This window comes from Mandrillus leucophaeus, unplaced genomic scaffold, assembly GCF_000951045.1.
Source record: "Mandrillus leucophaeus isolate KB7577 unplaced genomic scaffold, Mleu.le_1.0 Scaffold1097, whole genome shotgun sequence".
Classification (NCBI taxonomy): domain Eukaryota; kingdom Metazoa; phylum Chordata; class Mammalia; order Primates; family Cercopithecidae; genus Mandrillus; species Mandrillus leucophaeus.
In genome coordinates, this window is record NW_012099176.1 from 69,770 (window position 1) to 92,840 (window position 23,071).

The 23,071-nt window shown below is 52.2% G+C and overlaps 1 protein-coding gene across 1 annotated transcript in view; it reads right to left on the reverse strand.

The window, feature by feature from the left end:
* Nucleotides 1-22,462, reverse strand: part of QSOX1 (quiescin Q6 sulfhydryl oxidase 1) — a 36,530-nt gene extending 14,068 nt beyond the window's left edge. The window contains exons 1-9 of the mRNA XM_011989622.1: nt 22,349-22,462; nt 20,524-20,704; nt 19,940-20,040; nt 10,820-10,865; nt 10,153-10,255; nt 7,355-7,445; nt 3,932-4,077; nt 2,197-2,331; nt 31-160 (exon numbers count right to left, since the gene is read on the reverse strand). Of these exons, the coding sequence (XP_011845012.1) occupies nt 31-160; nt 2,197-2,331; nt 3,932-4,077; nt 7,355-7,445; nt 10,153-10,255; nt 10,820-10,865; nt 19,940-20,040; nt 20,524-20,704; nt 22,349-22,462 (1,047 nt within the window). The remainder of the gene's footprint in view (nt 1-30; nt 161-2,196; nt 2,332-3,931; nt 4,078-7,354; nt 7,446-10,152; nt 10,256-10,819; nt 10,866-19,939; nt 20,041-20,523; nt 20,705-22,348) is intronic.
* Nucleotides 22,463-23,071: the final 609 nt, after the last annotated feature.

A 23,071-nucleotide genomic window follows, 5' to 3' on the forward strand; every position in this document is an offset into this window, starting at 1 on the left:
ACAGACAAGGGAGGCAATGGCCCTGCTCACCTTGGCCAGCACTGCCACAAACTTTTTCAGGGCCACCAGGCGCTGCCCTTCCAGGACCGGGAACCTGCCCACTTCTATCCGCAGGATGTAGTGCAGTGCAGATTCCAGGTCAGCCATGTAGATCTTGGAGCTGAGGACCCAGAGGGAGGTAGAGAAAGAAAGGGGTATTAACCATGGTGCAGGGGCTGCAAGGAGCATCCAGGGCTAAAGGGAGAGAAGAGGAGGGGCACTGCTGATGGTCACAGTCTTGTAAGTTACCACTGGTTTCTGCCAGAAATGTGCTGTGTGACCTTGGGTAAATAACCTAATTTTTCTGAGCCTCAATTCCTCATCTGTAAGATATGAACAATAACACACTGCTCACAGGTAAGTTGCTGAGAGGATCAAATACAAACACAAATGTAAACAACTCTCCGCAGCTCCTGGCAGGGAGTAGGAGTTTTCTCTCTACAAGCCCACAGCCAGCGCCCCAGCAACTCACTCATCAGGACAGCTCTGAGCCAAGCCCACTAGACACAGTCAGACCAGCAGGTTCAAACACATGACATGGTCTGGAAAAACTGGGCCCTCTCTGAAAGACCAGGGTTTAGCTGCCCACCAAGGCTGGGAAATGGGGGCTGGGGGCAGCAGGGAAAGCAGGGCCTGTGTTTCTTTCAGGGCTGATGTGCTCACAGCTGCCAGACCTCATGTCTCAGATGGGCCCATCTCACGCCTCTCCGCAGCCCTCAGGGAAGGGACAGAGGCTCCATGCTGGCTGCTCCGCCCCAGGCCCATCATGCTGGGGTCCAGGCTCAGGGTTCGGATGGCAGGGGCCAGGAAAGTTGGCTGCCTCCTCCCCTGTCTCTTGAGACCTGGGTTCTGGCCTCAGTTTGACCATGAGCTAGTTCTGTCAGCTTGGGCAACTCAGTTGACTTTCCTGGGCCTCAGTTACCTCGCTGTAAAACACATGACTCGCTCCTGCCCCTGCTACCTCCTGAGGTTGGAAAGAGCCAATAAGGTCAACTCACGGGGTACGCACTGTGGCTGCCTATGCTCTCCCTCAGGGCAAGGTCTCCTCTGTGCTCCACTTTGGTGTCCCTGGGCCTCAGTTTACCTCTCCATTCATGTGCCCTGCCTCCAGAAGTGGCCCCATGACTGAATAAGGTAACACATGGAAGATGCCCAGCACACAGCCTGCCACATACACCAGCCCAAGCTATTACAAGTACATCAATGGTTTGCATAATCGTAATGATTGAATGATTACAATGATCATTCATAACGACGGAATGATCGTAATGATCACACCACCTCTCACTCTCTCCTTCTCCCTTGATCTACTAAAAGTCTCTCCATTTGGCACTTTCCATGCTTAAAGTCCCTCATGCTAAGATGCAAAGTCCTTCTTGCCATCACTTTTCCCCCACTGTCTCATGCATCCCCTTGTGAGGGGCACCGTCCTGACCAGCTCTGAGAAACCTGGCCAGATGTTTCCACCTGGTATGCAGCTGGTACCAGTGCAGGAGGTCTACAGCTCTGTCTCACTGCCCAACCACAACAGAAGAGCCAAGGAGCCTCAGAGAGAAGAGGGGCACTCTCATGCTTACGACTGTGGACACACACAGGAGACCTGAAAAGGCAGTGAGCTCACTGACACCACAGGCATTCAAGTGAGGTTGGGTGCCTGCCTAGAAGGGATGCCGTAGGGTCTGCACAAGCAGGGACTGCATCTGCCTGTACATATCTGCATCCACAGTGCCTAGCACACAGTGAGTACTCAAAAATATTTACTGCAGAAATAACTGCTCGGATGGGAAGCTGGTCTGGAGGCCTCAGAGTGTCCTTCCATGCAGATTCCCTGTCTGTGAGTAGAGTTAAGCTGAAGGAGCATGGGCATGGAAGGTGTTCATTCCCTCGTGAAGGATGGCTGGCAGTGCCAGCCAGCATTCATCACAGTCAGCCCTAGTCCCGCAATAGACACCAGTGGGACCGCAGCTAAATGCTGCTCCCACACATCGAAGGCCCTTGAGCAGGGCCAGCCCCCAGGGTGGGGGACAGCCTGGCTCAGAATGTACACACTAAGCGTATGACAAGGAAGAAGAATGAGCAAGAGGGTGTGGGTGTGAAGGTGTGGTGGTCTGTGACAGAGGAGGGAGAAGATGTGAGGAGAACCAGGCGTGGCCTTACCGATCTGCAAATTTCCAAACAGTGGGAGCTATCTTGTTAGCAGTGGTTGGTGCAACTGTGGTCTGGGCAGCCTCCCTGGTGAGTCCAGAGAGCCTCTGCAGGTAAGCGGTATAAAAGGACCTGGACTCCATGAGCCTGTGAGGGCACAGAACCAGGGAGGAGAGGCAGTGAGTGCAGAGAACAAGATTAGAGCTAATCAAGGTCAGAAGAGGAAGCAGGGTGGCTCATCAGACAGAAGGTTTATTAAATACATGAACTAGATTCCATCTTGTCCTCCGTGAGGCCAGAAGATGGCACCCAGGCCTCACTTTAACCTTTCTAATCACTGCACCTGCTCTGGAAAGCCTCTTTGACACCAGTCTGATGTCAAACCTCACCTGGTAAGGCAATTGGGCCTGAGAATTCCCCCAGTGGCCCTCTGGCTCCAGGCAGGGCATGGAAAGGCACAGGACAGCCTGGTGCCCACGGACAGGAATGGCGGGTGTGACTCCCTTCCCCAAGGACCCCGAGGTTCAAAATGGCAGCTGCCCTTCCATAAGCCCGCCCTGTGGTACTGTGAGTGACATTACCCCCTAAGAAGTCCAGGGAGTTTGATACGCGATTTTTAAAAAAAACAGGTACCAACAATGACAAACAGCCTTCAGAATTCTCTAAATCTTTTTACAGTCCTTTTGGCTTCTTTCTTTTTTCCGACAGGGAGGGAGTCCTCTAGGGCACAAGATACCTCCTGAGCACATATTCTCTCTCACCCACAGCTAGGGCCCCTGGAGAGAGAGACGCCAGGCCCAGCAGCAGCATGAGGGCCGCCCCGGGGGAGCTGGCATGGGACGCACAGCTTCCTTCCACTCCATCCTGGCCCAGGGTTTCTCAGTGAGCAGATGGCTTGGGAGGCAGCATCGTCACAAACAATTTTCCCCTCCACCAACTCTGAGAGAGGAGACAATGCCTTCTCTCCCCACCAGCACTGGCACTTTCTGGGCCCACCCGGAAAGTGAGCACCTCCCTGTCCTCGGTGGCATCGTGCCTCCTGGGCCCTCTAGCAGGTGATTTGGGCCAGGGTGAGGCTGAGTGGCCATCCTGCCTGGCACTGTGTGGGTCAGCACTGAGGGCCCCGAGGAGCACCTCACCAGGCACCACAGGCAAGCCTTGCCTCCCTGGCCCAACGCTCCTGCCTGCAGGGCCTGGCTGACATCAATCATCTGCCCAGGGAGGGCACCAAGGCACCATCTGGTGCCATTAACGGGCCATTCAGCAGTGGGAGCCTGGCAGAGGGGCTGAGGCTGGCCTGATTGTTTTCTCTCGGCATTTTGGAACTCGCTATTGTCTGGCTGCTAATGAACTTTTCTGCAATTAGAAAACCAAAGAGAGGGAGGGTCAAGCATATTTGAGTGCTTGCCGGGCCTGCAGCCTGCCAATGAGTCTGCCTGCAAACAGAAGAGGGTGGGGAAGAGGGCCAGGGCTGTGGTGGGGACATAATGGGGGTGCAGACAACACTGCGTGGGGCGAGCTGAGGCCTCTGAGGTCTCTGAGCTGCGGAGCAGGGTCAGGGTTCCAGGCCCAGGCTCCTGAAGGTGGAGGCGCTGGCCCCGCAGACAGCAGACTGCAGTTTCTCCTGCAGGGGGCTCCTCAGAAAGAACATGTTAGCCACTGTGAAAGGTGGGCAGCCCCTCTGGGCAAGAAGGAAGGATGAGCACAGGGAGGGAGGAGAGGGGACACCAGGAGACAGGATACTCACACGGGGACTCGGGAGACAGAGCCGTTCCGGAACAGCAAATAGCAAGAGGGGAAGTCAGTGACACCAAACTTTCTCACCACATCGGCTTCTGTGTTCAGCACCCTGCGCACCACCACGCCTTTGTGCTGGGACAGGTCCAGAGCCACCTGCAGGGACAGCAGGACATCTGGGGGCCAGGCCACTGGGTGGAGGGAGCCAGGGCTGAGTCTCAGCTCTGTGAAGGCACCCAGATGGCAGCTGTGCTCCTTCCAGACTCTAAACCCACAAACAGTGGGCCACAGTGATGCACGAGAGACACTCGCCATCAACGGCAGCTAGCCGGCAAGTAACAAGTACCAACCACTGCCCAGGAGGGGAGGCCTTGGAGCTGTGCACAGCACACACGCTTTAATCTCCTACCACAGTCCCAACTGGGTAGCATTTTCCTTCTAATGAAAGCAATTTGTAAAAAGCACAATAAAATGTGGTTTCATTTTAATTCTTGTTTGTTTTTTGTACTGAGCCAGCACGTTCTTGTCCTTAAGACCTTCACACCCCAAGATCTGACTGCTCTCTGATGTCCAGGATTCCCCAGGGCCTTCTCATAACATTTTTCTAAAAGGAAAATATCCCTTTAGAAATCACTAATCATTGTTTGTTTGAAATATCAATTGGTGGGGGCAAGAGCAGTCTTCCTTATGGAAGCTTGAGTCACAGATGTTTAAAGAACTGTGATCTTATTGTGTCCAAATACATATGGTAACAAATTTCATGGTTAGGATACAAACAAAATAAACCTTTGGAACTGGGTAAACTTCTAAACAGCAGGCTAACTCTGAGCCCAGTATGTGCAGCAGTCAGAGGGGCCCTTTGGTCAATGTGTATAGTTATAAGATCTGAAAACGCTTCTTAACGTGGGGCTCTCTGAAGGCAACAAGAGGCCTTGTTGAGAATGACAATGTCTCCACATTAGAAATGGGAAGAGAAGTTCTGAGCATAATCAGACAGGCCATCTGCAAATGGCAGGCACGAGCTTCTATTACTGACCTCTCACGCCTCACCATGGAGCAGGTGGCGCCCACTAGCCTTTATTCTTATATTTGTAACGCTTCCTACCTAGACTCCAAATTAGAAAAATACACTTCTCAGTCATCATTATTTTTTTTTAGAAAGAAATAAGAGAAAGCACTAGCTAACACGTATTGTGTAGGTATCATGTAGTATCCACACAGATCGCCTCATTTATCTTCAGAGAAACACTGAAATAGCAGCTATTCTCAGGAGACTAAGAGATGCGGCGCCGTACGCTACGGTCGCCTGCATTGGAATCCTGGCACCACTGCACCGAACCACTCCCTGACCCAATTTCCTTACTTGCAAAATAATAACAACAACAATAATAATACCACCAGCTTCGGGGGGGCTGTTCTGAGAACAGAAGGGGTTAACTTTACTAAAATGCTGTAACAGTGACTAGCACATAGTAGGTACGTTAAGTGTTTACTTAAAAATAAAGCTCCCAGGCCGGGCTTGGTGGCTCACACCTGTAATCCCAGCACTTTGGGAGGCTGAGGCGGGCAGATCACGAGGTCAGGAGATCAAGACCATCCTCACCAACACGGTGAAATCCCATCTCTACTAAAAATACAAAAAAATTAGCCTGGCGTGGTGGTGGACGCCTGTAGTCCCAGCTACTTGGGAGGCTGAGGCAGGAGAATGGCGTGAACCCAGGAGGTAGAGCTTGCAGTGAGCCGAGATCACGCCACTGCACTCCAGCCTGGACGACAGAGCGAGACTCCGTCTCAAAACAATAAAAATAAAGCTCTAGTTGGGCTCAGTGGCTCACATCTGTAATCCCAGCACTTAGGGAGGCCGAGGTGGGCAGATGACCTGAGGTCAGGAGTTTGAGAACCAGTCTGACCAAAATGAAACCCTGTCTCTACTGAAAATACAAAATTAGCAAAGCATGGTGGCACATGCCTGTAATCCCAGTTACTTGGGAGGCTGAGGAAGGAAAAATGCTTGAACCTGGGAGGTGGAGGTTGCAGTGAGCCAAGACAGTGCCATTGCATTCTAGCCTGGGCAACAAGAGTGAAACTTCATCTCAAAAAAATCAAAGTAAATAAATAAAGCTCCTATCTTGTAGCCGGAGAAATGGAGGCTTAGAAGTGAAACCATGCCTCCAGCTCACACAGCTTGCCTATGTCTGAACTGTGCTACAAATCCCAGCTTAGTGTGGCTCCAGAACCTGGGCCCTTAGTCACTGGTCCCACGCTAAGCACCCCTGTGTGGACATGGGGCACTTGGCTCCAACCACTGGGACCCCTGCCTGTAGGTACTCAAGGGACTGTGGTGGGAGGGGAGGGAGAAGACCTGATTCCAACCACAGTGTATCACCTCTACGTAACATGTATGACCCCAGGCATGAACTGGGACCCTAGAGGGACAGGCACTTCTTCAGCCAAGCTGTCTTTCCCCTCCCCAACCCCTGTGCCTCCCCTCTCAGGGCTGAGAGGCCTGGAGACGGCATCTGGCTTCCGCTCAGACTCTCAGCTGTGCTTGATGAGTTTCAGCAGCAAAATCACTCAGGCCGACAGGGCAGTTTAATTTCATGCCTACTCTCATGCCTGTCTCCCTGCACTGCCTTGGAGCATCTCCCGTGCACTGGCACATCCCACCTTTGCAGCTGGGAAAAGCTCACAAGTGGACTATGGAGAAGTCCATGAACCAATGGCAGAACGGTGAGCTCTCTCCGTTAGGCGAGGGGAATGGATCTTTATAAAGTACCTCCTATGTGTCAGCTGCAATCCAGGCCCTTTACATAAACTGCTGCATTTGACTCTCCCAACAATACCATTAAGAAACGTCATCATCCCCGCTCTCTAGACAGGGCACTGCAGCCGGAAGCGCCGGGGAGCTGGCTCACAGACACTCCACATGAGACAGAGCAGCACCTGGGTGAAGGACCCCATTTCCTCCGGTGGCGCTAGTGCATCGCTAATGCTCCCTCCCTCCCAAATATTTCACTCCAATCCCATGGGGTGGGACATTGTGGAAACAACATTGGCTTTGGAGCCAGACGGACCTGGTTCAAAGCCTTCTTCTACCAACTTACTAGCTGTGTGATCTTGGGCATTCTATTTGATCACCTTCATTAATTTTGGGGATTAGCAGCTACGTGTGTCAGCAATCTGGTCCAATGCTCAATAACAGCAAGTGTTACATTTGGTTTCCATGAAGGAGATAAGAATAAACAGAAAGGTTTTTGAATGCAAAGGTCCAGCCCCTGCACTTCCCATGGCTCCCAGGAGGGGTCAGGCCAATGCCAGGCTAAAAGACCCAGGCAGCCAACACCCTAGAATTGGCAGGAAAAGCCCTGTTCCCAAACTGGGGCTCTCTCTCCATGGCTATCCAGGAATTGCAGGGAACTTCAGGGCAGCTCACCTCTCTACCCAGGTAGGAGCCTCCCGTTTCAAAGATCAGGGCCAGGTACTCTTCCTTGTTTCTCGCAAAGAATCCATCAATCTCCTCCAGCCTGCAAGAGACAACTCTGGCAGTCACTCTGCACAGCCAGCAGAAATAAGACAAAACCGCTGGCAACGCCTGCCGGTGATGCAGTGCTGCTGGTACGGCCATCCCACCCTCCTCCGCTTCCACACAGGGCCCTCCAAGGGAGTCAACCAAACCTTTAGTCCTAAAGGATGTTGCCCTTGTTATCTAACCCTGGCTCTTCATCTGACCTACCTTGGGTGCTTGGTTTTGTTTTTGCTTCCTGTCTCTTTTAAGAGTCAGGAGTGGGCCGGGTGCGGGGGCTCACACCTGTAATCCCAACACTTTGGGAGGCTGAGGCGGGTGGATCACCTGAGGTCTAGAGTTCGAGACCAGTCTGGCCAACATGGTGCAACCCCGTCTCTACTAACAATACAAAAATTAGCCGGGTGTGGTGGCGGGCACCTGTAATCCCAGCTACTCAGGAGGCTGAGGCAGGAGAATCACTTGAACCCTGGGGGTGGAGGTTGCAGTGAGCTGAGATTGTACCACTGCACTCCAGCCTGGGCTACAAGAGCAAAACTCCTTCTCAACAAAAAAAAAAAAAAAAAAAAAAAAAAATCCGGGGGGGGGGGGGGGCCCTGTGGGGGGGGGGACTGGGAAGGGCTGCTTTGAGACCAATTGTCTCTATGTGCTGGGGCAGGCCCAGGCTGACTGGATGTGGTTTTTATTGGTCCCCTGAGAGCTAGGGGTATTAGAACCCAACAGCTGTAAGTCTAAACTATGACAAGTCACGACCAAGTGGGAGATGTGCTCTTTTGTTCCTAAAGCAGGCATTAAAAAGGAATGAAAGAATCAGAAAGCCTTGGGTTCAGCAGACCTTAGGAGCCATCTATATATCTAACCCAATCTCCTTATTTTAAGATGAGGAAACTGAGGCCCAGTTTCCAAAACAAAACAAAACAAAAGAAAACATGGCACTGATGCTGGAGCCCAGCCAGTGACAGTCCAAATGGATATGACAGACAGGTGATCACCTGAGTGCACCCCACTAGCGTGGAGGGAAGGAGGCACTGAGCCTTTAGGGTGGCATCAGGTAGCCAGCCTTTCAGACCGCTTCCCTAAGCTGGCAGAAGAGCACGACCTACATGCGGGCCAGTACCCCTTTCCCCACTCCCACCCTCAGACTTCTGAAAGGGGCAGCTCACCTTTCATCACACATCTCTGCCTCCTTCCTAAAGTTCTTTAAAAGGATAGCTTTGGGCTGGGTGCGGTGGCTCACGCCTGTAATCCTAAGTACTTTGGGAGGCCAAGGCAGGAGGATTGCCTGAGCTCAGGAGTTTGAGACCACCCTGGGCAACATGGTGAAACCCCATCTCTACTAAAAATACAAAAAATTAGCCAGGCTTGGTGGCAGGCACCTGTAGTCCCAGCTACTCGGGAGGCTGAGGCAGCAGAATCGCTTGAACCCAGGAGGTGGAAGTTGCAGCGAGCTGAGATCACGCCGCTGCACTCCTGGCCTGGGCGACAGAGCGAGATTCTGTCTTCAAAAAAAAAAGGATCACTTTGAGAGACCTTGGTAGGTTTGCTTGATCTGTTGCTTTTGAGATACCCCATTGAAAATGTGCCATGAGGGATGTACATGTGTGTGGAAGGAGGGAGATGGAGACACAGTCATTGAGAAATGGAAGAAGCAAGGGCCAGGACACAGGCTGACATGGGTGTTTTCTGGAGAGACAGGGTCTGGCTGCAGAACCCCAAACCATATAAAGACTATGCTGCATCCAGGGTCCCCCGAAGGCCCTCTGGAGGATGGAAAATTGGGAAAGATGACAAAGGAGTCATTGTGAGTTGGATTCAACCCCAACTGACACTTGGAAACACAATCTCTCAGCAGGGCCATGTCTCTGAGAGCACCCGCACACAAAATTTTAAGAGAGCCTCTGCGCACCAACAGCGGCCTCGTGAGGCCTTCTTAGCACCTGGGGCCTCCACTGTGTTCAAGACTGGGCATGGATTTGTTCCTTCTTGGCAAGAGTCCTCTGAGGTGCGCATTATCCTATCTTGAGTTCTGATCCAGAAGTGGGGGGCCTAGTGTTTTTAATCTAGCTGCCTCCTTCTTTGGGAGAGTATGGGCAAGACCCCATGTACCTTACTGTCTTCATTTTCCTGGAAAAGAGGCAAGCTGGGAAGTTTGCCTGGTCGACAGATACAGAGCACCAGCCACTGCACCCCACGCTCTGCCGTACAGAGTCAGGGGCCACCCCCATGCTCCAGGCATAACCACCTTCTCTCCACCTCCCCTCCATTTCCCTCAAAATGTTTGATCTCCTTTTTCCTCCTCACGCCATTCTGACTCTCAGTGGCCTTTCCGGGGATAGAGCATGTGAAAATCTGCTGCGTCCGCCAAACATTTTGAGGGCAAGCAGGAGGCAAGAAACAGCAGCAGGTACAACCTGGAGAAACCCCACCCATCTTTTCCTTCCCACCTGTGGGATGGATCCTTGCACCCATCAGTCAGCCCCAGGAAAACAAGGCTCTTCAGTAGGACCTGCGCGATAGGAAGCCCACCACCAGCCATCAGCTGCCACTTGGTTCTGGAGTAGCTCCAGCAGACTGGGGTGTGAGCCCCACAGGCAAAGGCAGCAAAGAGAATAAACTGGGGTCCCCACCCTGCTATTCCCACCACCCTCTCACTCCTAGGCCTGGGATCCTGGCCCACTATGCACTAAACCTGCCCCAGCCCAAAGTACTTGGCAGGCTCCAGTGGCGGACAGGCTGGGGGCCACGTGTCATGATGGGACTCCAGGGCGTCAATGAGCCTCTCCCGCAGCGTCTGCACGTCAGCACCAGCCACTGTAAATGAAAACAGGCGTGAGCGGGGTGTCAGGAGAGCAGAGCTGCTTCCACAGCACACTTACCACCTTCACTCTCAGAAACAAAGGGCTGAGGGCACAGCCAGCTCTGACAGAGACAGACGAGGCATCAGTCCTTCCCTGTGCTAGAAGAATGGGGCTTGAGGGTTCCCCCTGTGGCCCCAAGCAGTGCAAGGACACCCATCGCTCAGACAGGAAAGGATCTCTCAGAACTGGGAGCCATCAGGACATTCCCCAAGGGCTCTGGTCTGGTCTCTGGGTACCAACCCCATTGTGAGGGGAGAGCTCTTCTGGGAATATGGTGCCCTTGTCCTGACCCTAGGGCCCTGGATACGTTCAACCTGAAGGGCTTCTTCAACCTGCCTTTCCCTAAGGCTGACTGAGAGGACAGTTTTAGGAAGACACAAGTTAGACTTCCCGTGGGGAGCACCTCACCCTCGACCCCGCCGACTGCCAGGGCTTTCTCCACCTCAATAGAAACCCAGGCGAAGAGGGAGGTTGGGGGAGTAAGATGCTAACAGGACAACCAGAGTTGGGCACCCACCTGGAAATACTGCTCCTGAGCCGTTCTTGGAAAAGGCCTTGAAGAACTGGAAGCAAACACACAGGCGGGCATCAGTGATAGATAGTGGCCAAGAGCGCAGCCACTTACTGCTCTGAAAATCTGCCTACTTATTCAATGCGGTAGTTGGGCAAATCACTTAATGTTGTTGAGACTGTTTCTTTTTTTTTTTTTTTTTGGTGACAGAGTCTTGCTCTGTCACTCAGGCTGGAGTGCAGTGGCATGATCTTGGCTGACTGCAACCTCTGCCTCCCGGATTCAAGGGATTCTCCTGCCTCAGCTTCCCGAGTAGCTGGGACCACAGGTGCCCGCCACCACGCCTAATTTTTTTTTTTTGTATTTTTAGTAGAGATGGGGTTTCACCATACTGGCAAGGCTGATCTCGAACTCCTGACCTCAAGTGATCCGCCCGCCTCAGCCTCCCAAAGTGTTGGGATTACAGGCGTGAGCCACTGTGCCCAGCCGAGCCTGTTTCTTCATCTGTAAAATGGTGAGTTGGGGGGAGGTTGCTCTAGGAGCTGGACACTGGCTCCCTCCCGTTACCCTCCCATCCACCCCTCGGAAGCATCCGGGAATCCTGTGGGCAGCAGCTCATACACTTTTCTCCACGAGGGCCATTTCTGGTCAAACGTCGTGACATGCACCTGTATCCCAGCTACTCAGGAGGCTGAGGCAGCACAGTACCTAGCATGTAATTATTGACAAATACTTATCGTATGGATGAGTGATGAAGTACCATTGCTGTATTCCTTTGCAGACCCATCTGAAAATATGAAGTGCAGGCACTTCCTACATCCCTTGGGAAATGTCAGCTTGCTTCTATGTCAATGTGCCCTTGCTCCTTACTTGGGAAAAGGGGCTTAGAGGCTGATGTGTCTGTCCACTGAGAAGTCCCAGCCCGGCACAGCAGACACAATCAAGGAAGGGATCTCCAGAACAGATCCTCTTGAAGGGAGAGCCTGAGTCCCTGGAAAACATGCCTTGCTACAGACTAGCTGATTTAACATATCACTTTGTCCTCTTTTCCCACGTACATGACACCCCAAGCCTAGTCTGTCACCTCCTTGGGGCACGAGGACAGAGAGAACAGAGCCTGACTCCTGGCAATCTGGGCTTCTGCCCAGGCGGCAACACAGCTGCCAAGGCTTTTGCCTGCGCTCTTCCGATTCAGGAGGGAACACAGTTGAGTTGTCCTGGAAGTCGGCCACTGAACTGCCTAGGGGAGAGCCTGCAGGCTGGGAAGAGGCTTCTTCCTGTGGGACCCTAGCCTCAGGGCCACTTTTCACCACCTTGGGCTTCTGCCTCCAACAGCCAAACACTGGTTTCCTTCTCCCTCCTTGGGATAGAGCTGTTTGGCCTTATCCTAAGCTGGTGGCTGAGAACAGGCCCTGGGCTCCGGCAGACCCGGTTCAAGGACTGGTTCTGCTTTTCTCTTGCTGTGTGACCTCAGGCAATGCATCAACTGCTCCGAACCTTCGCATTCTCATCTTTGAAATGAGGATGACGCCATCTACCTTGAAGACTTGTGAGGATTCCATGACCACACACCTAAAATGCTTAGCACGGTACCTGGTGCATACCAAGGAACCGGTAAATGTTAACTGCATCATCACCACCCACCACCAGCATCCCCTTCCCTCCTTCATATCTTTTAAACACTAGGAACCATGATCGGCTAGGACTTGTTTGTTACAGCCATTTGTAGGCAGAAAATCTGGAAGCCACCTGCTACCCTCTCCCACATGAGGAACAAAGGCTGCAGAGGAGCCACCTGTCTCTCCCCACCTGCAACCTTCTGCTCCCTGTGACCTCCCCTGGCCCCTTACTCCTGCTCACTGCTTTACTCTCTCTTTTCAAAACATTAATACAAACTTTTATCGTGGATGAAAACCATCCACTTATACATACCACACATATTTAAATAGTGTTCTTTACAGTTACTTAATGTTATTTGCCTAATACAATTGTTATTCTAATACTTATGAAAATGGTCATAAATTTCCTTGATTATGAGATATTGATAATGTAAGTTACAGTATTTATGGACTGATACTTTTTCATAAACAAAATTGAAGATACATCTATTTGAGGTTTGGTTTGCCGACAAATAATAAACCAGGTCAGGTGCAGTGGCTCACACCTGTATTCCCAGCACTTTGGGAGACCTAGGAGGGAGGATCACTTGAACCCTGGAGTTCAAGACCACCCTAGGCAACACAGTGAGCCCCCATCTCTACAAAAAGTTAAAAATTAAAAATAAGCCGGGCACGGTGGCTCAAGCCTGTAATCCCAGCACTTTGGGAGGCCGAGACGGGCGGATCACGAGGTCAGGAGATCGAGACCATCCTGGCTAACACAGTGAAACCCCGTCTCTACTAACAAATACAAAACAAACAAACAAACAAAAAACTAGCCGGGCGAGGTGGCGGGCACCTGTAGTCCCAGCTACTTGGGAGACTGAGGCAGGAGAATGGCAGAAACCGGGGAGGCGGAGCTTGCAGTGAGCTGAGATCCGGCCACTGTACTCCAGCCTGGGCGACAGAGCGAGACTCCATCTCAAAAAAAAAAATAAAAAAAAATAAAAATAAATAAAATAAAATAAAAAAGAAACCCGAGGGAGATGTTGTGCTGCAGTTATTCATAATGATGGTGCTCTTGTTTATTTACAGACAGGTTACACTTTGACTGGTTTCTACACACAAGAACAACACTGACATCATGAAGCCTTGAACTGGGTGGCTTTCCCACAGCTACAGCTGTTATTTTCACCTCTGAAAAGTAATATGGTCATTTTTTGTCATCAACCATCAGGTCACCCACATCTGAGCAGGTGCTCACATTAAAAGGGGCTTGCATTACTTCCACCAAAAGGCAGCCTCTCCAGGCTGGGTGTGGGGGCTCACACCTGTAATCCCAGCACTTTGGGAGGCCGAGGTGGGTGGATCACTTGAGGTCAGGAGTTTGAGACCAGCCTGGCCAACATGGTAAAACCCTGTCTCTACTAAAAATACAAAAATTAGCCAAATGGGGTGACATGCACCTGTATCCCAGCTACTCGGGAGGCTGAGGCAGGAGAATTGCTTGAACCTGGGAGGTGGAGGTTACAGTGAGCTGAGATTACGCCACTGCACTCCAGCCTGGGTGACAGAGAGAGACTCTGTCTCAAAAAATAAGAAAATTTTAAAAAGGCAACCTCTCAAGATCCCAGCAACCACATGCAGCTTGGAGTCTGACCAGGAAGCTCGGTCAGCCAGAGTGGCCCAGGGGGGTGCAGGGACCCCAAGAGCCTCTCCCCAGGACGCAGGCTGAAGGGAAGGCCCTGCTGCACCTCAGCTGTTCCCTCTGTCCTCGGAAGCTTTGCACCCACTTCCCAGGCCAATGTCTCCTCCAAGCTCTGGATCCCACGCCTCACGCTCCTCAGGAACTTCTTCCTAGCCACCTCACATCATTCCTCTTTTCTACCACAGCCCCCCCTAGGCCTACGAAGAGATTAGAATCCTTCTAGTCTAAACCTTAAAAAAGGAAAGGATGGGAAGGGAAGGAGGATGGGGATGAAGAAAGGCCCTCCTTCCTTCTCCAGCAACCGCATTTCCTTCCCGTGTCCCCATGCTGCCAGCGTTCCTGGAATAGTGTCTGCCCTTGCTCCTTGGACTGCTCTCTCGCCATCCCCACGACCCTCAGCTGAAGCCGTTCTAAGGAAGCTCTGTGGTGACTTTCTCTTCAGCCACTGCAGTGATCTCTCCCCACCCTCCCGGCCTCTCTGTGGTACTGTTATTACTGCCTGCTTTGTCCTCCCATGGCGAGCATTCGTCATCTTTCGTGCCACATTTCGTGGTTGCTCTCCCTCATTGCCTTCATGTTGCCACCCTTCCCTGGTTGGCTTGACACTGACCAGCCCTACTTGGCCACCCTTGCCCTGGTCCTAGCTTCACTTTCGACTGCTCTCCTGTGCCCACTGCCCACCCCCATCTCCTACCCCGGTCTCTCCTACAGACACACGTCAGGTCCTGACACTCTTCTGTTTAAAAAGCTGTTGAAAGCAATGTCACAAAGAAGTTGCTCAATCTTGTTTCTAAATGAATGAGTGGATAAAGGGATCAATGAACAAACCTATCATTTGTCCCTTGCCGAAGCCAATGACTTTGTTTGTCCAAATGATTTGCCAGCTAAACCCTTTGCATCTCAGTGCTCCCCTGTCCTAGACTCCTGGTTCTTTCTGGTGGCCTCCACCCAGGTGTCAGGATGCATCCCCTTCCCTACCATCCCCAAGACTGAGTCACCCCTCTCCCAACCTGCTTTGCCACCTGTGTTTACCTCACCCAGCGACCGGTCCTCCTCCCTGCCACCCACACCATCCCCCTCTTCAAAAACCTGCCATCCAGTTAGCTGACAAGTTCTGTGAATTTGACCTCCGTGTTACCTCTTCAAAAGTCCTCTCCTCCACCTGCCTTGTCTAGACCAGGCCTGACAGACGATGATGTATTTTTGGGTCACCACATCAGTCTCCACCTTTAATGCTCTCAGAAGTTTTAGTATACTCAATCTTTTCATTCTCCAGCCATCTTCCTCACTGCTACTAAGGTTAGTTTTCTAACGCACAGTTCTGGTCTGAACATTTTGCTCCTCCTCAAATCTCTTCCATGACTCCCCACTGTCAATGAATAATGTCCAAACTCACTGCATTCAAGGCCGTCCAGACTACAAACCCAAACTAACCTCACACTGCCCTCCATTCCCACCACTCCAGCTGCAATGAACTTCAACCCGAATCCACTACCCACCCATGCACCCACCTTTGACCAGGAGGCAGGATGACATTTTATTTATCTCTGCAAGCTCCACAGTGTCTGGCATCTCTCAATAGACATCTGTTCAGCTGAACAGAGAATCTCTGCCCTTTGATCACCCTGGAAGCTCATGTGGAAATCAAGTCAGGGCACATTTTTGTCCTCTGATGAAAATGTATCCTTATTAAGTCAACCATGGAGGTGTGTGCCCTGCCCAAGGGAAACCACCACGGCTCCCTGGAAGCAGACAATTAAGACTTCGGGAGTGTGTTTCTTTTCTCAGGAGCAGTCATCACCCATCCCTTTTCTTTCATCACTTTACACAGGAGCTTCTGGAAGACCTCCAGCCGCTCCCTAATGGCAGAAAACCAGGCAACACCCGGCTGGTCTTCACGAAACTACGGAGTGACTGCTTTCTTGGGGTCAAAAGAGCTCAAGAGAAAGCACACTTCCCAGGGGTGACACCGATGGCATTCAATTCCAGCTTTTATAACATGTTTTAAGGAAAATGGTCTAGCCTCCAGATATTTATGGTAAGCCCATGAGGATCCACCTTAACCACTTCCAACACTGTGGATGATCCTTGGAGAAGACCCCACAACAGCAGCTGACTGCTGAGAAAGGGGCCCACCTCCTTTTTCCAGAGAGAGACAGGAGACATCCTGGAGTCCTGCCTTCCTCCCCGACATCTCCCCTTCTAGCAAAAGCCACAAAAGGTAACAGCCCAGATTCTGTACCCTCACAGGGCGTCCCCGCTCCCAAACCTGCATTCAAGGACCTGCCATTTCTGGGCTCCCTCCTCCTCCAGCTCTGCCTCATCCCTCAACATGAGCCTCTGCCCAGCTGGACAAGTCTCCTCAACATGCCACCTCACCCCGCCCACACAGGGCCTTGGCTCTCACCTTCTCGCCTGTGAGGCCCACCCACACTCCTCTCTCCTAGCCAAACCCCAATACCAAGTTGAGGTCCCCTCCTACACGAACTCCTTTCTGACGAGTGAAAGAGTTCCGTGAGCCCAGCAAACTCCTGTGGCATTCCCTGGGAACCTGTTGCTGGCTGCCTCTCACTGGCCATGGACTCTGGGGATCTCACGCTCCTGGCCTCGCCTGCAGTGGTGAGTGCAGTGCTGGGCACCCAGCAAGCATGCCCGCAGTGGCTGCTGACAGACATATGGACTGCCACACAGTCCAGCAGCGGCCACAGAGCAGCTACCAGCAGCCCCATGGGTGGCCCAGGAGGGAGATGGGACAACAGGAAGGAAGCAAACTTTTACTGAAGTCCAAATCACACCAGCGTGGTGTGGTGGCACTTTCATATGGAAGACCTCACTTCACACTTGGCAACGGTCCTCTTAGGTGGATGTTATCACCCCATGTTTACAGACAAGGAAACTGGGGTCCACGGCTGGGGCACTGACAAGTGACTTTCCAAGCCACATACAGTAAGCAGTGAGGCCAGGATGTGAAACATCACTGATCTCCTCAGAGCCTTGAAGAGGGAAGATCCGCCCTTCCCCACCCCTATGCTGCTGTGCTGTGTACCCCTTGTTCTGGCCAGGCCTTCGGCCATCAAAAGTCCCATTCTATTCCCACTGAAGGGCACTCCTGAGGCCCACGGAGAAGCCCCTTGACTCGGAAGTTCCAGCCTCTAGGTCACCAAGCTCCAGTCAGAACCTGCAGCCAACCAGCCCCTCCCTCTTGCATACCTTTGTTTCCTTCCAGTTGGACTCTGGCTCCAGCCTGATGGGGACCTGACACAGCCAGCCTGCCCTTCAGGCCCAGGTGTTTACTAAACAGGCTGGGCTGGTAGAAGCTCACTGTTTGCTCATGTTGGCAAGCGGCCAGAGGCAGGTCAGTCACACATGCCACTGGGGGAGGCCAGACTCGTGTGTGTGGGCCTGTCCCCATACCAAAAGCACTCTCTCTTCCCCCTGCTTCACACGGGCCCTCGCCTTTCAGCTGCCCTGGCCTTTCAGCTCTTCATGGGCAGAGTGCAAGGACAGGCTCCAGCCCCCAGGGGGCAGCAGGCAGGGCAACAGGGCTATGTCTCTGCCCACCAGCGGTCCCCAGGGCAGCTCTGCTACCTAAGGATCTGGCCACGATGCCCAAGGGCACCCAGGCTCTTCATGGCCCCGAATCTCTGGAGATTGGAATCTGTTTGAGTAGTGTTTTCCAAACACTAGAAACAACCTTGTAATGAGCTGTCAAATCAATGTATTTAATCACAGCCGTATTAAAAAAAAAAAAAGAACAGAAAATATCATAGTTTAACTGCACTCAGTAAGAATTAATCTGAAACTTGTGTTCTAGTGATAATAGATACATACCAACTTTGGGATCACAATGTAAAAATGTGTACTGCTTACAGATGGTCACAGTAAGAAACTATTTGAGAGCTGCTGCATAGGACCTCAGAGCAGGGACCTGCCAGCTCAAGCCACTTGGCCTATGGACTGGGCACTGAGTCTCCCCTGGCCAAAACTGAGCTGCAGGTTCCTCAGGAGAGGCAGGAAAGGCTGTGCTGGGGGACGCCACCGTGTTGGTCTGTGGACAGATGACTACCAGACTGGCCCTGCCAGGTGCTGCCGTCTGGAGACAGGGGAAGGCTGAGGAGCACAGGGAGGGCCCTCCCAGCGCCCCTCCCACAGCCAGCCAGGCAGTTCAGGAGATGGTGACACTCACCTGAGGCATCCAGGCTGCGTGCGCTGCGTGACATGGGGTGGCGCTGAGGAGCCTCTGACCTGCTGGGCCTGGGCCACCTCCTTCATCCCTGCTGTGCCCAGCCTCTTCCAGGCAGAGTCAGAAAGCCCAGGTATCAGGCCCTGGCTGTCAATTGGTCATCCTGCCCTGGCTGCTGTACCAGTGTCAACCCCTCCCCTGGGGGCTGGGCAGTGGCTGTACCCCTGTGCCCCATGCTCACTGTGAGAAAAACATCAGCCTGTGAATGACGGTTCCTGCTGCCACACTAATTTGCCCACAGCTTCCCACTGAGGGCTGCTCACCTGGTTCAGCCAAAGGAACAGAGTGCCCTGTTTGAATATTTTCAATTACACACCTTAGGGCCAAGGATAGCGCCACGTCCCTGCCAGGAAGGCCTTTTATTTCAAAGGGATGATTGACATGCAGTCTCTCTGCTGCCACTTTTCAATGACGTGGCAGTAGCTGTTGGTTCACCACACTGTCCAGAGACCAACCTGGTCTCAGCTAAACCCGGGGCCTGGGGGGCCCTGACCCTATGTGGTAACAGTTTAGGAAGGGACTTCTATTAGGTGTGGAAACCCTGAGTCCAGGGGGCGTTGCACTGGGCTTGAGGAACAGAAAGGTCACATGGAGTTAGAGCTGGACGTTCCTGGTGGAGCCACGGCCTTACTTCCCGGATGGATGCTGCTGGGGTAATTAAGCTGTGTTATGGCTCACAGTTCTGTCTGAAACTTGGCCGCCCCCACCCCCAGCTCAGAGGTATCTTGTTTCAGGGACAATCCTTGGCATTTCAGCTTTCAAAGGCATTTCATAATTATTCTTAATGGCTACAGAGGAAACTGCTTTGCTAGATGCCATTCTGGTGGAAGGGTACATATTATTTATAGCTGGTGATACAGAGACAGAGATTTGAATTTGGCTTCTCTAATCTGGAAGAAAACTAATTGGACTGGAGCCAGGCCTGAGCCCAGGGGAGGGCCCTCACCATAACTGTAGCAGCCTTGCTGCTCTGGACTATCCAAGGCCTCCTATTTGAAAGCCTTGGAAGCTGTTCAGACATTAATTAAGCTGTTGATGCCCTGCGGTGGGCAGGCTGGCAGGTAAGGCATCATCAGAGATCTCGTGCCACTTTCCACCAGAGCTGGGGTGACAGAGCCCTCATGCCTTGGGTATGATAATTCCCGTGCCAGGGATCCCTGCTGCCTGAGGCACTGACATTCTGACAGTGGGGTGAAGCTATCCTGACAGGTCCCTTCTCAGCTACCTGTGGTTCAAGGCATTTGCCTGAGGAGGCTGAGGCTTGCCAGAGTGTCTGGGTCCCTTTGTGGGGAACCACTACGCTCCTAGAGTCTGACCCTGCCCACAGATGGGTCAGAGCCTGAATCCTGGTTTTATAGAGTTAGATCAGACCTCTAAGGCTTGGAGGTCAGGAGAGAGAGCAATCGAAGAGGACCTTGGGAGCTGGGAGCTCTCACCAGCCCAAGTGATGATCACCTCCCAGCTCAAATCACAGCAGCCGAAATCTGCCCATCCAGACACATCCCACATGGCCCTTTTCCCTTATAAAGGGAAACAGAGCAGGCCTAGCCTGCCTTCCCCTCCCGTCAGTCACACACCCTCACAGTTGGGAAGCCAGGGATGTTGAAGTCTCTGCAGACTGCGCTGTTGGTCTCCTCAGCACAGTCCAGGGCAGCGAGATTCAGGGCCGGCCTCCAGGCTGAAAAGACAAAAAAACCCAAGGGTAAATAAGAGGGGCTGGCACCCCCTCTGCCCACCCATCTCCCCCAATGCAATGCCTCACCCCTGCCAACCCCACAGCACCTGATCCCAAAGCTCTTATGACAAAGGTCACACCTTCCTTGGGAAAGGACCTCTGAGATATTCCAGCTGGTCTGCATTACGATAGCATCTCTCAAAACGGAACCTGTGTTTTGGATGACTAGCATAAGTAACACTGCCTCAGAATGGTATCTGTTTCCCCATAACTACTATGTGAGGCCAGGGATAGGGGATGAGAGATGTTGAAGGAGTCTGTCCCGCTCCTCGCCACCCCCCACCCCCACGCCCTGGGAAAAGCCCTGGTATTGCCTCTGTCCCTGGGACCCTAAATGGGATCAGTTCAGAAGGGTGGAGAACATGCCTTAGGGGATTTGGAATTCCCCAGGGGACTCTTGGGGAAGGTTCCTGGGGCCAGAGGTACTGGTAGTGGGCAGAGTTTGAGTGACTGGGGTAAAGGGTATCAGGAACTGGGTCCCCAGCCAGAAATGAGAGCATCTGGAATCCAGGAACTGCGGGGAAAGAAGCCTTGAGGCCAGAGTCTGGCAAATTAACCTTGCCCCTGCATCAGGCCCCAGGTCACAAGGCTGCTGGCCGCTGAAACACTGGCAGAGAGAATAATGGCACCATTCTGGGCCACAGCCCAGAATCTGAGAAGAAACAAGCTCATATACCAGGCAGCTCTCCTGAGCTCAGATTCCAGGTCAGGTGCCCCGTGAGCATCCACCAAAGTTCCACCCACACGGAGGCTGCTCCAGCTGGAAGCCAAGGTGCGCACAGAGGAAGTCACACAAGCCGTGAGAGGGCAGTGACGGGGCCAAATCATGTGGCACAGAACTCTCAAGTTTGGACCCAGCCAGGAGAGGTCGGCCCTGCAGACCAAGGCATGGGCTCAGCAGGAAAGGTGGAAACAGAGCTGAACCTAGACCGTCGGTCCAGTGGGCAGGGAACTTCCTGAGCAAGGTGGAGGGGAAGAGGATGGACAAAGACCATGCTGCCTGGAGAGGAGGGTTTTTGGGAGGCATGGGAGCCAGAATAGAAGGGAAGAAGGGGCCAGACTGGGAGTGTTTGCCTGGACGGCTCAGGATGACCTCCATGGCAGCTGGACCCACCTGCGTCTCTGGGGCAGATGAGAGGAGAAGGAGGCCTGCCTGGTGGCAAGCGCAACTTCCATTTGAAGCTCATGCCCCAGGGGCAGGGAATGGAATTTACACAGGCAGCCCACCTAGCACCCGTTACGTACAGAACACTAATAACTGAACAACATTCCCGACGGTCACAGTTTTAGCAGGACCTCTGACCCTACCTGATAAGGTTTGGATCTCGTCTCCTCCAAATTTCATGTTGAAATGTGATCTCCAATGTTAGATGAGGTGAGGTATAGTGAAAGGTATTAGACCATGGGGGCAGATCCCTCATGAACAGCTCAGCTGTGCCCTTGGTAATGAGTGAGTTCTCACTCTGACTTCTTGTAAGATCCGATTATTTAAAATAGGGTGGCACTTCCCAACCCCCTCCTGCTTCCTCTCCTGCTTTGCCTTCTGTCATGAGTAAAAGATCCCTGAGGCCTCCCCAGAAGCTAAGCAGATGCTGTGTACAACCTCCAGAACCCTGAGCCAATTAAACCTCTTTTCTTTATAAATTACCCAGCCTCAGGTACTTATTTTTAGCAATGCAAAAACACCCTAATACTCCACCCTAGAACTTAACTCCTTACAATGTCTGAGAAAAACACAATTGCAGAAGGTATCAGAGCTCCTAAGAACACTTATGCCTGGGGAAGGAGTGTTACCCTCACCTCCATGAGACAGATGCAGGAAAAGCCTGGCACACCCTGACGCATCCCTGGAAAGAAGGCAACTAAGTTGGCCCTTCTTGGGGCTGATGCAAGGGAGGGGGCTCTGGGAGCTTGAAGGAAGGCCTGTGGCCACAACACCCCCTTCTTTCCCCACCTTTTTTGCTGGTAGTCTGCTTTTGGCATTGCAGCTTCTGGACTCCTTGTAGGAGGGAGGTGGCTGGGGAGCTGGGGAGAGGAAGTGGATGCAGGTATTTACCAGAGTCAGACTTCAAAAGTATTTAGCAGAGTCAGGTGAGCCACATCCTAGGATGCCATTTCCCCAACTTCCTCAACACCCCCCACCACACACTTTTTGGGGAGCTTTCTTGACTCCCTTAGCACACAAGGATAGCAACCTGAGCCTATCCAAGTATCTGCAAGCTGGGGTGCATCCTTTGGCTTTAAACCTCACCTCCAAGGTAGCCTGCACAAAGGCAGGTATGGTCAGGGCCTGCTGCACGCCAGGCCCAGGATGCAATCCCTCTGCCCCTACCATGGGATTGCTGATCCCAACCTGCCTCCACATCCTGTCCACTCTCCCTCTGAAATCTCTTCCCCCACCCAAACCTCCATCTCCTCATGCCTGTCCTAGGTTGGCATAAACCCATGATCTGGTTTTTTACTGACCTCACCTCCAACCTACCCTCCGTGTCCCATGAGCTAGTACAGGTTCCCATGGCAGGGCCTCTAGAGAAATATCAACATATTATTTCTCTCCTGGTGAGGTTCTAATGTGCTCCACCCCTCACTGGCCTCTCTAGCCATCAAATGATCTTTTCTTTCTGTGGATCTGAGTATGTCAATCTCTATTCAACAGTCTCTGGGGGCTCTAACTAACTTTAGAAGAAAACCTACAACCAGAAGGCGGTTCTTCTTTTGGCCTCTGTCCACATATCCAGCCTCCTCTCACAGTTATTTTACATTAAATTAAGTCACAGATATTCATAAAATAACATTTCCAAGTAAATTAAAATACTGAAACATTAATTGCTGAACATAAGTTTAAAGTATATATGCTTTGGCATCTTGTTTTTGTATGGCATAGAGAATACAATTGGGTCTGTAATAAGCACAAAAAGCTGACGAAACATGTTTCTAGAAATTATGAAATGGTGAATGTTAATGGAAGACAGTT